At 45.3% G+C, this 15,023-nt stretch overlaps 2 protein-coding genes across 8 annotated transcripts in view; both read left to right on the top strand.

Annotated features, from left to right (window-relative positions):
* Positions 1 to 7,611, top strand: part of TMCO3 (transmembrane and coiled-coil domains 3) — a 31,913-nt gene extending 24,302 nt beyond the window's left edge. For all 4 annotated transcript variants that reach the window (XM_015277826.4, XM_015277825.4, NM_204867.3 and 1 more), the window contains exons 11-13: positions 3,761 to 3,840; positions 4,360 to 4,509; positions 6,108 to 7,611. In XM_015277826.4, the coding sequence (XP_015133312.1) occupies positions 3,761 to 3,840; positions 4,360 to 4,509; positions 6,108 to 6,221 (344 nt within the window). In that variant the 3' untranslated portion in view covers positions 6,222 to 7,611. The remainder of the gene's footprint in view (positions 1 to 3,760; positions 3,841 to 4,359; positions 4,510 to 6,107) is intronic.
* A 5,603-nt stretch (positions 7,612 to 13,214) lies between these two features.
* The window catches only part of TFDP3 (transcription factor Dp family member 3), a 41,331-nt gene continuing 39,522 nt past the window's right edge, over positions 13,215 to 15,023 (top strand). For 2 of the 4 annotated variants that reach the window (XM_015277904.4, XM_015277902.4), the window contains exons 1-2: positions 13,215 to 13,273; positions 14,349 to 14,433. In XM_015277904.4, the coding sequence (XP_015133390.1) occupies positions 14,422 to 14,433 (12 nt within the window). In that variant the 5' untranslated portion in view covers positions 13,215 to 13,273; positions 14,349 to 14,421. Of the gene's footprint in view, positions 13,274 to 13,713; positions 13,846 to 14,348; positions 14,434 to 15,023 lie in introns of those variants that run through there. The other 2 variants (XM_015277905.4, XM_015277903.4) reach the window with 1 other exon arrangement.

Below are 15,023 nucleotides of genomic sequence, written 5' to 3'. Positions count from 1 at the left end.
TTCTTGGCCACCTGGGCACACTGCTGGCTCATATTCAGCTGACTGTCCATCAGTACACCGAAGTCCCTTTCCGTCAGGCAGCTTTCCAGCCACTCCTCCCCAAGCCTGTAGGGTTGCCCGGGGTTGTTGTGACCAAAATGCAGGACCTGACACTTAGCCCTGTTGAAACTCATAACAGTAAACCGTGGCCCATTGGATCCAGTCTATCCAGGTCCCTCTGTAGTGTCTTTCTCCCCTCAGGCAGATCAACATTCCCTCCCAGCTTGGTGTCATCTGCAGACTTACTGAGGGTGCACTCAATCCCCTCATCAAGATCATTGATAAAGATGTTGAATAGGAATGGCCCCAGTATTGAGCCCTGGGGGACACCGCTAATGACCAGCCACCAGCTGGATTTAACTCCATTGACCACAACTCTTTGGGCCCGGCCATCCAGCCAGTACTTCACCCAGCAGAGCGTATGCGCATCCAAAACTGTGGGGAACCAGCTTCTCCACAAGGATGCTGTGGGGAACAGTGTCAAAAGCTTTAAAAGGCTTTTAAAGTCTTGATAGATACAGTATCCAAATATATCACTAAAGTTATTTTTCTGATTGCTTGTCCTGTCTTGAGGACGTGTCAGAATTAATCCTACTGGCTGAGGTTCAACCACCAGAGTTCTGTTTTCTGTTATCTTGTCTGTGGTCAAGAATCTCTAAGATTCCTCTTCTTGATACTGGATTTTCCAGGACACGGTGAGGACTACATTTGGATCTCCATGTGCTGCGATGCAGCAGGCAGGTAGAACCCGTTTGAAATAATTTTTTTGCTAAGAAAAAAAATGTACTTATAAAAAAAAAAAAAAAAGGTGTAAAATCTTCCTTGCAGTGATCTTTAAATGAAGCTTATATGAGTGAACTGTGCCATTTGGCTTGACTTCTGGTGCAAGGCCACCATCTACCCAACACTGCTTAGAGCTGACGGCCCATGGACTGTGTTCAGCTATGAAAACCTACCTAACTGGCACACTAGCTATTAGTGACAGGCCAACACTACCTGATGATGGTGCTACAGTTTTTGAGTTCTTGATTGAAGTGTTTCTTCCATCTTAGAGAACGAGTCCTTATTGAATCCTGAGCCTAGTCACAAAGTCTAATTCAACCTGTTGAAATAAGTGCATCTTCTGTCTGTGAACTTAATCTCTGATGGCCATGTTCATGTTGTCAGGAAGGCTTGATGTGCCTGTATAGCAGCCTGATTTTACTTAGGGCCTTATCCTAAGTTTTTGCATGGGACAAGGATCTGTAATAACTATGAAGTCCACTATGATGGGCTTTATTTTGCCCAAAATGTGTGCATGTACAGAGCTGTATATTTGTTTTCTCAGAATTGTGTATATAACAGGCTTAGGTTTGCTTTAGCTTAGAAACGCTTATCACCTGTAGATGCTTACCTCCACAGGATTAGTGTAGAAATGTGTGGTAGTTTGTACTTCAGCTCTTTTGAATAAGGTAATAATCTCCATGTTGGGAGGCAGTCCAAATGAACTTCAGGCTGCCTGTCTGCACCAGAACTGAGAGAGTTGATCCACCAGTAGTGATGAGAGCCCTGGGCTATACTTACTGTCTCCTTTGAAATCTTCAGTTCCAGATATGCTGGTTGGCCCTCTTGTGAAACAAGACGTTGTTACAGGCTGTGTTTCTCTAGCCACTTTTCATATACATCATCTCTGAGAGCAGCCTAAAGGTGAACAAGAAACATGCATGTGATAAGCACTAGAGAGAAAGAAGCTACTTGCCCCTCCGTGTGTGTATGCACACGTCTAGATTTCTTTTTTAATACAGCGTTCATCTCTTTTGTTTTGCCACCTCTTTCCTTATTCTGACCATCCTTTGTATTTGTGCATCTGCAGAGTTACACAGAAATTAAGAAATAACAGAGTGTGTGCATGCTGACTGGGTAGTTCTTGTATAAAAATCTCTGAACTCACAGTGGAATATGCATACAGACAAAATATTGTGAAGTTACTCTAAGTACATTCTCTTCTGTGTTTAGGAAGATAAGATGACAACTCTTAGTTCTGTATGTTTCTTTTGGCTTTGTGATCTACAAAGCAGGGAAAATTAGTGAAAATTGATCTTGCATTCCAATAAGAAGCTACTGCACTGATTTACAGATCTCTTAGCCTTCAGTACAATCACTTAGGTTGAAGATTTGGCAACTATTAGGAATTTATCAAGAACATCACCACTATTTTAGTTTCCTTTTTAAGAGCTTTTGTGAAAAAGGAATGAGCTTCCAAGGATGTTTACCTGTACAAGCTCCTCATATCATAGGTGATGGACTTAGTCAGCTGTAAGATTCTTCTGCAGTGATTTCAATGACTGTAGGACTTTTCCAACAAGTATTTCTTTCCCTAGGATGTTTAATACTACTCAGATGTAGTTTTGAGCTTTTGTGCTCTTCACAGTTCTTATTACCTTGCTTCTTGCTTTTCTGATTCTAGAGCAAGATTCGACTTTTTACTCATTCTACAGATAAGCTTAATGAAAATGCATGGGTGCGTATTGGGAATAAAATTTGGGTGTCTGAGTATGAGACATAAGGTTCTGCCACCTTTCTGTATATTCCTTTTCCAAAAAACAGCAACAACAAAATGCCTACACCATAGCAATGTGGCTTTATGCAGTTCCTTAGCTTGCAAACCATACTTGGGAGTTAATGGCTTTCCCTGATTCCAATCAAAGTGATTTTTCTTGTTCAGGTGATTTTCAGTGATTGTGGATGAGGATCATGGGATGAAAACAATTTTCTGTTGTAGTTGTAATGTATATAAAACCTGAAAATGACATTCTTTCCCCAGTAATAGTCCATTACTTCTTCATACAAAAATGCTGAATGGCTAGCAAAGTGTATATTGCAAGCACCGCAGAACAATGCCATTATTTTCCTGCAGTATTTTTATAGCTTTCATGAAAGAGGTGTGTTTCATTCAGGTTCTGGATTGTTTACTGGTGTGGAAGAGAGAAAACATTATAAATAAAAGTGCTTGTGCATCAGTCATACACAGTTGAACTTGATTTGGAATGTTGGCTGGGATAAACCCTTCCAGAGATTTGGCAAGGGGTGTTTTAGTGATGAAGGAGGTAGTGTTGGTAGGTACTCTAGGGGTTCTGTTTATTCTTGTGACTATAGTCTTGCAGTTAAATCTGTGGACTCTAAAAATGATAATAATGACATATCAGCATTAAACTTTGAAACATTTCTCTCAGGGATATCTGGAATAACAAATTGGGTGTTATATTCAGTGAGATCGGAACTTCCTCATCGTAGTTTTATTCTGGAAGTTAAAAATTTATCAAAGCAATGCTTACAGAAATCTGGAAAAAAGTCAAATGCTGTTTGCAAATACCATTGCAAATGCTTCTTGTGAAACATTAGCAGTGCTCAGCAACAAGCTGCGTATGCTTTAAATATGATAGACATGAAACATACCACGGTGTAGCAAATACCTTTAAAGGGGAAATAAAAAGCAAAAACCCGTTTAGTACTGGTAAATGAAGTGCAACTTCATAGTGCACATATCTGCAAATAGTGTAGAATAAAAATATATTGTTTTGGCATTTGGAAACACTACATACTTTTCTGTTTACTTGTCTGTTCCAGTAAACGTAAGACTTTGCTATTTAAGACTTGGCTTAGATGAGCGTCTGAATGCTTGGCAAAAGCTTTGGTTGGTTTTAAAAGTACTGAGATAATAGCACTGTTTTTCTCCTCCTAGGACTTCATGTTTTCCCCACATTTGTAATATATGAACTCACAGTGTTACTCTTCCTTACGTTGTCTGTGGTCATAATGAAGGTATTTGTTTCTTCTTTTAATCTTTAAGTAATCTGAATAATGTTAGCGCTGCACGTCACTATGAACATTGAACAGAAACTGCACATCCAGTATAACAGTGAATATTACATCTTGTCTGCGGTTGGAGGAATCTAATTGATACAGTTTGACCCAACATTCTTAGAATATATATATGTATTCTTAAAAAAAAGATCTTTCTTAATGTAAAGGTGTGTTACACACGGAGAAACGCCTATTTGTCTAACTTAGGATTCATGACAAAGTTATCTAATTATCAGATGTTTTATTATAGTAAATAAGTTGGTACTTTTTACTCTGCTGTGTACCTTTGGCCTCTTTTGACATTAATACAGATAACATATTTAAAAGTCCCCTAGTCCAGTATTGTATTTGATGCAATGTATCTTCTACTGATTGTACTATTTGATCTATTATACTTCCTTTATTTAAAGAATATTCAAGAAAACAATAACAACACAGCAACAACTCAAAAAAAAACCAATAATAATGTTCTCAAAGTTTGTCTTGGCAGTGCTTGTCCTTTCTCTGATTCTCCCAAAGACCAGCCAGTATATCAAGTGGATTGTCTCAGCAGGACTGGCACAAGTCAGTGAATTCTCTTTTGTTCTGGGAAGCAGAGCACGCAGAGCAGGGATCATATCTCGGGAGGTAAGCTATTTTATAGTTATTAACTTCACTTTTTGCATCTCAGTATCTTACTGGGATTTTATTTTACAGTGCATTTGAAATACACATCTATTCGGTGGCATCTCTAAATCTTTAGCAAATAATCAGCCCCTACAAATGGAAACACGCGTGTCCTTGACAAGATTCTCAGTTTGATTTTTCACTCATTAGACTTCTTGGACTTAAAATATTAAAGTTGTAAGTTTTACATTTAAAATGGCGTTGCTACAAATGCTTTTCCTTAATTGTTCCTCCTTACGGCTTCCTCATTAACTGAGCAGTTAATTGTAGCTACTACCCAAGTCGCTAAGGCTTAGAAGCCTGTGCTTTTGAAATCTTGATACGGCTATAGGAAGACGTAACTGAGAGCATGGGCGTTGAGGAAGGAAACATCAATAAATTAGAAGTAGAGACCAGGTATGGTGAAGTGGAAGTTGACTTAATATTTAAACGAACGAAGGAGCAAACAAACTTGTAGTCACCACCTGTGGAGCTTGTTAATTTAAAATTTCTTCTGCAGAAGAAATGAGCTTTTAAAGTAGTTCTGAAAAAAATTCCTTATGAAGGAAAACTTTCACTTCCTCTTATATTCAAGTTACGACAACACTATTCTCTCCAGATGAAATCTGCTTTGCAAACTTCAGTAAACTATAGCTACCGAGATGTAACAACTGACCCTGCTTTCTAAAGCTGTCTGTGTTCTCCTCTGTGTCTCTGCTCACAGAAATACTCCGCTGGCTGGCTCTCTGAGCTTTCCATTGTGTGAGCAGTGGGCTGTATAATGCTGGAACCAATTCCCAATTAAGCAAGTGTGAAAAATTTACACAATGCTGTTCACTTGTGTATGTAAAGGTGATTCGTTTTCATGTTTACTCCTGAATATAATTAGGAGTTATAAATACTGTATGCTTGTATAGAGTTTCAGGAGATCCATACGTGATTACAGAATCAGCCTAGGGAGGCCCACCCAGTGTGTTTGGAGGGAAGCCTTTAGGCTTTCGTTTTTCCTGTGGCAGTCTTCATGCCATTATCTACTCTGTGAGTTTATGTAGCTCTGAAATTGCCCAAAGTCACTCTTCTGTTTTCTCCCCACTGCCATTTTGTAAGACTCTTTCAGAATATGTAACCAAGACCTCATTTCAGAAGATGCGCGGTATGACTTAGAGGAATCTCTGTCGCTGGCTTTTTTTTTAGTGTTTAAAATAGTGGTTTTTAGTGTTTAAAATATAATTGCATTTTGCAATTATACATGCAAACCTGAATTGGTTTTGTTTTTTCATAAAGTGCTGTTTAGACTTAGACTTGTTGGCTCTGCTTTCGAAACTGACCTCTTAACTGCAGGTCTGAATCGTTATTTTGAGTTCATTATGTTGGTTTTGTAACTGAATGTTTAAAGCAGGTATACAGATGATATGATTTGCGCTTGCACTTGTTTGTTTTTGTAGCAGTCTGCATAGGTGGATGAGGAGACAGGTGAAGATTCCTGAAAATACTGTTGAGAAATGTCTGATCTCATCAAACTTCTAATAGTTTCTTAGTTTGCCATGTAACTGTGGAGAGCTTTTATTTCTGATTTCCAGGTCTACCTGCTTATTCTGAGCGTGACTACTCTAAGCCTTTTACTTGCCCCTGCCCTGTGGAGAGCTGCAATTATGAAATGTGTTCCAAGGCCCGAAAGACGCTCAAGCACTTGATAGGACTTGCACATGAACAAGAACACATCTTCTTGCAAAGCTATCTTCATTGCTCATTGTATTTCTATGCACTTGGAAAACAAGAGGTTTTCAGTCGTCCTCTTAACATGCACTTGATAATAAGCCTTACACTGACCTTAAAACAAAATTCAACACTAAAGAACGATTTTATTTTAATTGCACGCGTCTTACAAAACTGGTTTTCTCTGACAGATTAGGATCTGCCAGAGTATTTTTTTTATCTGATCGATTATGCAGAGCCTAAATTATTTTTTTAACTGTAGCATCATGCAGATTTTGTTGATTATTTTTGTTTTGCCTGAATGTGCCTTTTAATTCTCATCCTCCTTTAGTTACCGTTAGTTCACCACCAGATCTTGTTTAGGAAAAGAAGTGTATTATGGTGCCTATGGTATCTCCTTCCATTAAATGACTTGAGTGATTTTCACATTTAGGAATGAGTTCAGTAGACCAGTGTAAATTCAATCACAAAACAAATCTGTAATGGTGAGTAAAAGTCTTAGTCCTTTATACGAGGAAAAGGTTTAACTGTTAGTATCAAACTGTTTTAAGCAGTCAAATACATATTCCACATGATGCAGCCAATATTGTATGATACTTTATTCCAAATTACAGCTTATGATGTGTTTTCTTGCAGTGGTAACTTCTCTTTGTGTTAGTTCTTGCATTTATTTGCATACTTGATTATAAGTTGACGGTGAGAAAGGGCATAACTTAAGTTATATTTGAAGACTGATAGTCGTCATGCATTCCTGTTCCTAGCTACCATTGCAGTAATTGTTTACAGTTTTGTTTGTTTGTTTTAAATCCAAATAAACTTAGTAGATATGGGTAGTCTTAATTTCAAGCACGTTTAAAAAATAATTCACTCCAGAGGTTGGATGCTATTTATAATATTCTGCATTTGAAATTATTTTGAGTAAATTAATTTGCACAAAACTAGAAAGGGCAGCTTGAATATGTATTTGGAACTCCACAACTTTATACTTTGCATTTCTATTGAATAAATTGTTAGTCTTTTAAAATATCATGATATTTAAAGAAACACTGTTTTGAATGTGATCTTAGATGTAAGTGCTTTGTTCTTTAAAACGTTATAGATAAACAGGATGCGCCTTGTGAAAGCCTATTCCTGAAGAGTCATAGAGAAGATTTAATTTATAGACTGTAGTCTACTCTGACAATCTAAAAACCATCTTGAGGTTTACCTGTTTAAAACAATGCTATTAAAATATATTAACACTTTAGGTCAGTATTATACTGTCATTTGGAACAACTTAGATACCCACCAAACAGCTAGAAAAATGTATGTTACGTAGGTTTAAATTGCAAATTAAAATGAAAGTTGTCCTCCCACTAGCAAAACTGACAAAGCTTTGGATGGACTTGTGTGTTTTATACTTCTTTTCTCTACCGTAGTAGCCTCAGCTTCCTCCTGGGTTTTCTCCAACATCTGCTGAGTTTGTCAAAAGAAGAAGACTCATAGAATGGCTTTGGTTAGAAGGGACTTTAAAGGCCAGTTGGCTCAGTAGTCCACCATTCAAATCCATACCTCTTCAGTTTAGAGATAAGGATGTGATGTGAGAATGTGTCAAAGGCGTTGCACAAGTCTAGGCAGACGACATCAGCTGCCCGTCCTTTGTCCACTGATGTTGTCCCTCTTCCATAGAAGGCCACCAGACTGATCGGATACAATCTGCTCTTACTGAAGCCGTACTGACTCTCAAATTGCCTCATCATTTCCTTAACATCTCTTCCAGGAGGATCTGCTCCATGATTTTCCCAGGCACAGAGATGAAGCTCACCAGCCTGTAGTTCCCCACTTCTTCCTTCCTCCCTTCCTTAAAAATGGGAGTGATGTTTTCCTTTTGCCAGTCAACGGCAACGTTGCCTGATAGCCATGACTCCTCAAATATGATGGAGTAGCTTGGCAACTACATCAACCTGTTCTTTCAGGACCCTGGGATGCATGCTATACAGGCCCTGGAGACTTGCACACATTCAGTATCACGAGGTGGTCTGAGACTTGGCCTTCTAAAAGAGATTCTTCAGAAGTTTTACAATATAGTTTAAGCCTACCAAGTTAAACTTTTTAACTTTATTTCTTAACTGTACTAGAAAAAGAATTCTTACTCTGTCCACTGTTGTAGTCTGTAGTTTCTTCTTGAAATACGAACTTCTTGATGCCTTGGTTTTGAAAGATGCTTATCTCACACTTAGTATACTCCATTTCAGAAAAAAGAAAGAAAGAAAGAAAGAAAAGCCATGGGAGACCATGAGAGAGGCCTCCATCTGGGCTCCAGTATTTCTCTTAGCCAGTGGGCCCTTGAGAGAAGCCTCCATCTGGGCTCCAGTATTTCTCTTAGCCAGTGAGCCCTTGAAACTATTATACAAAGTATTATATCTGTGGCAAGTAAACCTTTTGTATAAGTGAACTGCTGTGGTTAGTTGTATTTCTCTGGAAAACTCCCGTTAGGAGAGTAGGGATATTGATGGTTTACATCTCTTAAGAGAAAAAATACATATATTTTTCATGATTACCTTTTAAAGGATTTGAGTGAAAAGTCCTTTTGGTTCCAGTGTCCAAACAGCAAGTATCTAAGTGACCTAGGAGCTGTCTCATCCTTTTTATTTCTTTCCTGAATAAGTTCCGATTTGGTCATGATTAAGGAAAGAGAAGTAGTGATATCAATATTCTGTGTCTCTTTGTTGACACAGCCTGGGATTACCTGATTGGACACTAGATGCAAGTCCAAATAACTGATTAGACACATAAGTTTGTTTACAATTACACGGTTGAGGCTCTCCCATAGAAAGCTGGAGGTATATTTAGATACTGTCAGTATTTCCTACAATGCAAGTAATGGCTTCATCCACAATTCCATGTCAAAACTGGGTGGTCTCATGATACAATCTTAGGATAGAAACAGTAGGTCTTACTCTTGAATGATCTGTCAGGGGAGAAAATATTTCACAGTTGGCTCACTTAGAAATTAATAACCACAGCACTTAGGAATAATTTACAAGCTGCTGGTGTGGCCTATGAAGATACTTTGTGATTCATTTCATTTCCCTGTTCCCAGGGCCAGATTGGTATATCTTGACCCACAACCACTCTTATGTACAGCTCATCCCATATGAAGTCTGTGATTCAGTTTCTCATTTGGAAGTTATCTATGGGAGCTGCAAGGTAACTACTTGCAACAGTGACTGATATGGCCCTAGCATAGAAAGCTCAAGGAATGCTGCTGTAGGTACCTAGACAGAACTTTCTGAAAGCTTTAAGAGTTCCTATTTCCATCTTCAAAGATGAGGAGAAAGCAGCCTCACAGTACCTCTTTATCTGGTTTTACAGTTGGACATCCTTTGCTTTGTGGGCAGAGAGGCACGTGGGAGTGCCTCGCATGAGAGAACAGCGCTATAGGATGATACTTGATGGAGGATGTGAGAAACCTTGTGTGGTCTTGCTGCATGCTGGAATGAACCCAAAACAGTTAACCACAAAAGCACTCCTGGGTTTTGTCTAGGGAAGGAATGTATTTCTGCTCTGTAAGCAATCCTGGCAGTGCTCCAGTACATGGGCAACGTGGAGCGTGTAGGAAACTGGACCCCTAAGTGACAAGGGTAAGCTGTGATAGCAGCGTTAGTAGCTTGGCTGGAAAAGGCGGTAGCTTATTAACAACAGCAAGTACCAGTCAAGCCGCCATAAGCTGATCTGAGAGTGAAGGAAGCGGCGATGCCAGTGAAAGGAGAAGGAGAAGCAACAAGATGTTCTAAGGGCTGGGAATTGCGTGGCCCACCCTGCCCTGAAGGAAACAACAGGCAGAAGATAAAGATACGGGCCTACCAGCTTCATGGAGCAGGAGGCATGTTTCTTTGGATCTCCCACAGACTCCACTGAGTAATTACCACTGCCAGTGGAGAGGCTTCTTGACAGTAGGGACAGTGAGCCACCAAGAGAGATTAAGGAACCCCAATTTCTACAGATAAAGGACAAACTGGACAATCACGTGACCAGAGTGCCTAGGGACAGCTGATCCTGCCTTGGGGGATAAAACCCAGATCAGAGAATGGCAAAACTCTTAAGGTTACAGTGCCAAGCTGTATTTTTATTTCCTAAAATAGAGCAGAAATTTGAGAATTGGGAGATAGTACCTCGCAAGGAGGCCAAATGCTGACAAGCTTATCAGCTGGTACGAGGTCTGTATTTAAGGAGCTCTCACAGGTCCCTCTCTTAAGATGGCTTGGCTTCAATTTCCAAAAACCAAAATGTGTCCCTGTGCACGTTCTCTGGCACATTGCAGGTTTCTGATTGCAAGTTAGTTAAAACATGTTTTCCTCATCTCTGCGTCTGCTGTGGAGTCACAGCAAACTGATGTTTGGAGTTGTGATCTGTTCTCATTCTGAAGCGTGCTTAAGATGGAGAGGCAGGCCACAGACAGTAATGTACGGCAGCCTTCCATTGATACAAACACAAGTCCTACAGCTCCAAAAGGCCTGATGGAGCAGAGAAGATGAAGAGAGAGCACAGAGCTGAAGATTTTCCTGCTGGTGTAACAGCAAGATTACGTGACAAGTGTAAACAGAAGAACTAGAGTAATTAAAAAGGTGGTCTTCAATCGCTTTCTTTACTGACTGTGGTCAAGAAAGAATTGATTCTTGTTTGCAGAGAAGCTATGTGGTTTGCAAAAGGAGTGGTATGAGGTTCATATTCTGTCCTTTGTTACTGCTCCTTAGTTCTAAAAAACTAGTGTAGTTTTTGTAATTCCTATAAATCACAACTGCTAATGAATTATTTCCTCACCTTTATGAGAAGACTCTGTCCACCTTCCTCTGTACTTGAGAAGCTACAAGTTTTCAGCCTAAGAATTTTCACAGCATCACAGCATGGTTTGGCTTGGAAGGGACCTCACAGCCCACTCAGCCCCAACCCCTGCCCAGGGCAGGGCTGCCCCTACCAGCTCAGGCTGCCCAGGGCCCCATCCAGCCTGGCCTTGAGAGCCTCCAGGGATGGGGCACCACAGCTAGTCTGTGAGGTAAAACTTAAAGCATGAGAGGAACTGCCTGGTAGCTCAGTGTAGTTGTTTAATTCCTATTTTCTAATAGCAGATTTTTTGTAGTCCTTTCTTTGCCCTGGGACAGACACACCCCACTGTGTGTTGAGGATGCAGTCCTGGAAACTACAGGTCATTAGGATACTGGAGCACATTTTTCTTAGAAAAATTAATGTGAATGAGGTGCTGGGGTTATAGGCAGGGGCTTGAGTTATACAAACAGCTTAAATACACATGGTATCTACATAGCATCTGCCTTAAGGTGCTCAATGTTTATTGAGCGTGAAGGTTCTCGGTCTCTTCCTGTGGAGTTACACACACGTTGTACATTCGCTGTTATCTTCCTTCTCGGCTCTCCACCGCCATCTTGCCCCACCAGGAAGGAAGAGTGGGGAGATGGTGCTATGGCAGCTGTCAGCGCAGGGCACTGCATGGCCACGGCACCCACAGCAGTGAGTGGGGCAGACACAGACTGAGGCGTTACCGTGAAGGAAACGCCTTGAGGAACACTGCTATCAAAGAAAATGGTGGTTGCTCGTGTTTCCTCATAATTAGATAACTGTTTCCTCAAAGCTGAATAAAAATAATGAATTAGGCAAGGCAGGAAAACATCCGAATGTGAATTTGAAATGCATCTTCCCTGGGGTCTGGGCTAGGTGTTGATTTGCTTGTGGTTCTCCAGGTGACCCTTTCTAATTGGTCGGCTTAGAACCACAAAATGGTTGAGGTTGGAAAAGACCTCTCAGATTGGCTGTTTACGAGGGTGGACAGTGATAGGATAAGGGGGAATGGTTTTAAACTGAGACGGGGGAGGTTTAGGTTGGATATTAGGAGGAAGTTTTTCACTCAGAGCGTGGTGACGCACTGGAACAGGTTGCCCAAGGAGGCTGTGGATGCCCCATCCCTGGAGGCATTCAAGGCCAGGCTGGATGTGGCTCTGGGCAGCCTGGACTGGTGGTTGGCGACCCTGCACATAGCAGGGGGGTTGGAACTCGATGATCATTGTGGTCCTTTTCAACCCAGGCCATTCTATGATCCTGTGATTCTATCATCCAGTCCAACCATGAGCCCGCCCCCCTCCCATGCCTGCTGACCACATCTCTCAGTGCCACACCCACACGGTTCCTGAACACCTGCAGGGACAGTGACTCCATTGGTGATGTCTTCCCCAGGTGTGACCAGTGCTGGAGCCAGGAAGAACCTTCCCACACCCCTCTCGTTCACACTGAGACATGGGCCCCATACGCTTGGCACTGCACTGAGTGTTGTACCCTCTCTCCTACGTGCAGCATGGCTTTTGGATGGCAAGGCTTTGGCCTCGCCGCAGCTCTCACCATTACGGCAGCGCACGCTCGAGGGCTTTCACCAAAGATCGCACCACTCCTGTGCCACCGCACCAAAGGCGGCGTGCTGAGGGACACCATTCCTTCTGCAGCAGCCACACACGATGACGGAGGGGGGGTGCGCGGGCCGGAGATGCCAAGCGTGTTGGGCGCTACCAAGAGGGTAGCGATGGGGCGCGGGCAGCAGCTGCCTCACGGAGCTCCGCCACCACCTCAGCGCGGACAACGGCGCGCCGCACTCGCTCAAGCAGCGCGACGGGGAAGCGCGGGCGGGCCGCCGCGGTACCCGACCGCACGGCCCCGCCGCCCCCCGCGCCCTTCAGCGCCTCCCCGCAGCGGGTCTGCCGGGGGAGGCGGCGCCGCGGGCTCCGGGCAGCGCGGCGCGTTCCCGCCCCCTGGCGGCGCCATCGCGACCACGTGCCCGGCCGAAGAGCAATCTCGCGCCGGTGCTTCCCGCGCGCCCGCCGCCAGCGCCGCAGGGCGGGGAGTCGGAAAGCGCGAAAATCCCGCGCATGCTCCCTCCGCCCACGGAGGGGCGGACGGTTGGCTTAGCCGCTCCGCGTGTGCCCGTGCAAGGCACGCTACACCCCGTGACGTCAGCGCGCAGCGTCACGCCGGTGGGACGCACAAAAGTGTAAGTTTCAATTTTTTACCCCCCCCCCCCCCCCCCCCCCTTCAACGCAACCCCCCCTCCCCACCCGCCGCTCCCTCCGCCGCCGACGGGGGAAGAATAAAAATCAAAATCAAAATAAGGGAAAGGAAGAAGGCGGTGGGGTCGCGGGGAGGGGCCGCCGCGCTCGGCCCCCCCCCCATACCCCCCCACACCGCCGCCGCCCCCCGGGCAGGTGTGCGAGGGCCAGCGCGGTGACAGCCCTCACACGGCGCCCCCCCGCCCCGCAGCGCCGGCACGGAGCGCGCTCCGCCGCCTCTCTCCCCCCCCCCCCCCCCCCAACCGAGCGGCCGTTGGGCGCCCGCTCCCTCCCTCTCTCTTTCCTTCCCCCTCTTCTCTCTCTCTCCCTCCGCCCCTGCCCCCTCCCGCCGGGCTCGCGGGCCCGCGCGCGCCGCCGCACATGTGCAGTCGGGCGCCTCCGCAGCGGCAGCGCGGCGCCGGGCGGGGGGTGCTGCGCGCCGGGACCCGGGCTGGGGGGCAGCGGCGGCGGCGGCGGCGGGGGATGGAGCCGGCGCTCTCCGCCTTGGGCCGCTCAGGTGCGGGCGGCCGCAGCCCGAGGATACGGGGAGAAGGATGGGAGTCGCGGGGAGGCGCCCCCGGCGCCGCGATCGGCGTGGCCCCTCGCCGCTGAGCGGAGGCCCCGGCGGAGGGGCGCGGGGCGGGCGGCGGCCGCGGTCTCCGTCTGCGGGCGGGGAGTGGGGGGGGGCGGCCCCGAGGCCTACGTGTGCCCGCCATCGGGATGGGGGCGGCGGGAGGAGGCCCGACCGTGCCGTACACCCCCTCCTCCGTGCAGCTGGACGGGAGCGGGGCCGGCGGCTGTGCGGGGAGGAGGGGGGGGCGGCGAGGCGTCGCTCCCACGTGCTGCCTCTGAGCGGGGGCGTCGCTTCGACAGAGCGGGGCTGGGGGGGGAACTTGGTGCTATCCCGGAGGGTTCTGTTCTGAAGCGAAACGCGCTGGGGAGCAGTCGGGAATTGGGGCGGTGCAAAGTTTGCCTCTCATTGTGGAGAGCTGACTGACGTTGGCTGTGTTTGCTTTCTAGAAAATAGCATCGTCGTCCCAGCGTCCCACAGGCAGCAGGATTGTAAGAGGATTGCCTGCTAGGCTGGGGTAACATGGCAAAAGATGTAAGTATATTTATAGTGCATCACATGCAGGGGCATGGCTAATAGCGTATTTTTGCTTTTGTTTTTGCTAACAGAAGCAAAGCAGGGCAGGCTCTGTTATAGCTGGCAGTGTGTGAACCTGACTGTGCTGCCCCCCAGGCCTAGGCTGTGCTTCCCTATGGACGGTCCAACCCCAAACCGGCTTCAGGTCTGCAGCAGTTTCCTCAGGGTAGTCCTGAGAATACCTCATGAAAGCACTCTGGTCATTGGCACTAGATGTGTTTGCATGGAACGCCATCCTAGGTTGGCTTTGAGATGGGTTCGGAGAGCCCCAGAACGTGCTGTTCGGCTGCTGGGGTGGTTGGTGGCTCTGTCCTGTCGTCTCCAGAAGTCACCAGCTGAGCGTCACTGCCGGCCGGCGCTGCCTCTGCTGTTTGGTGTGTTCAGGGCAGCAAAGCCTCCTTATCTCCTCGCTCCTTCTTCCCTGTCCACTCAAAGATGCTGATTACTGTCCGTAAAAACAAGCATTGGGAGCTTGCAGCATAGACTTCCGCTGCCATCCGCGCCAAGGCTGGTGGCCTTGAGGCAGGCCTCAGAAGCACCTTTGCTCT

Source organism: Gallus gallus, chromosome 1 (genome assembly GCF_016699485.2).
Source record: "Gallus gallus isolate bGalGal1 chromosome 1, bGalGal1.mat.broiler.GRCg7b, whole genome shotgun sequence".
In the NCBI taxonomy this organism is placed as follows: domain Eukaryota; kingdom Metazoa; phylum Chordata; class Aves; order Galliformes; family Phasianidae; genus Gallus; species Gallus gallus.
The sequence above is the reverse complement of the archived record's forward strand: the minus strand, read 5'-3'. Positions and strand labels throughout refer to the sequence as shown.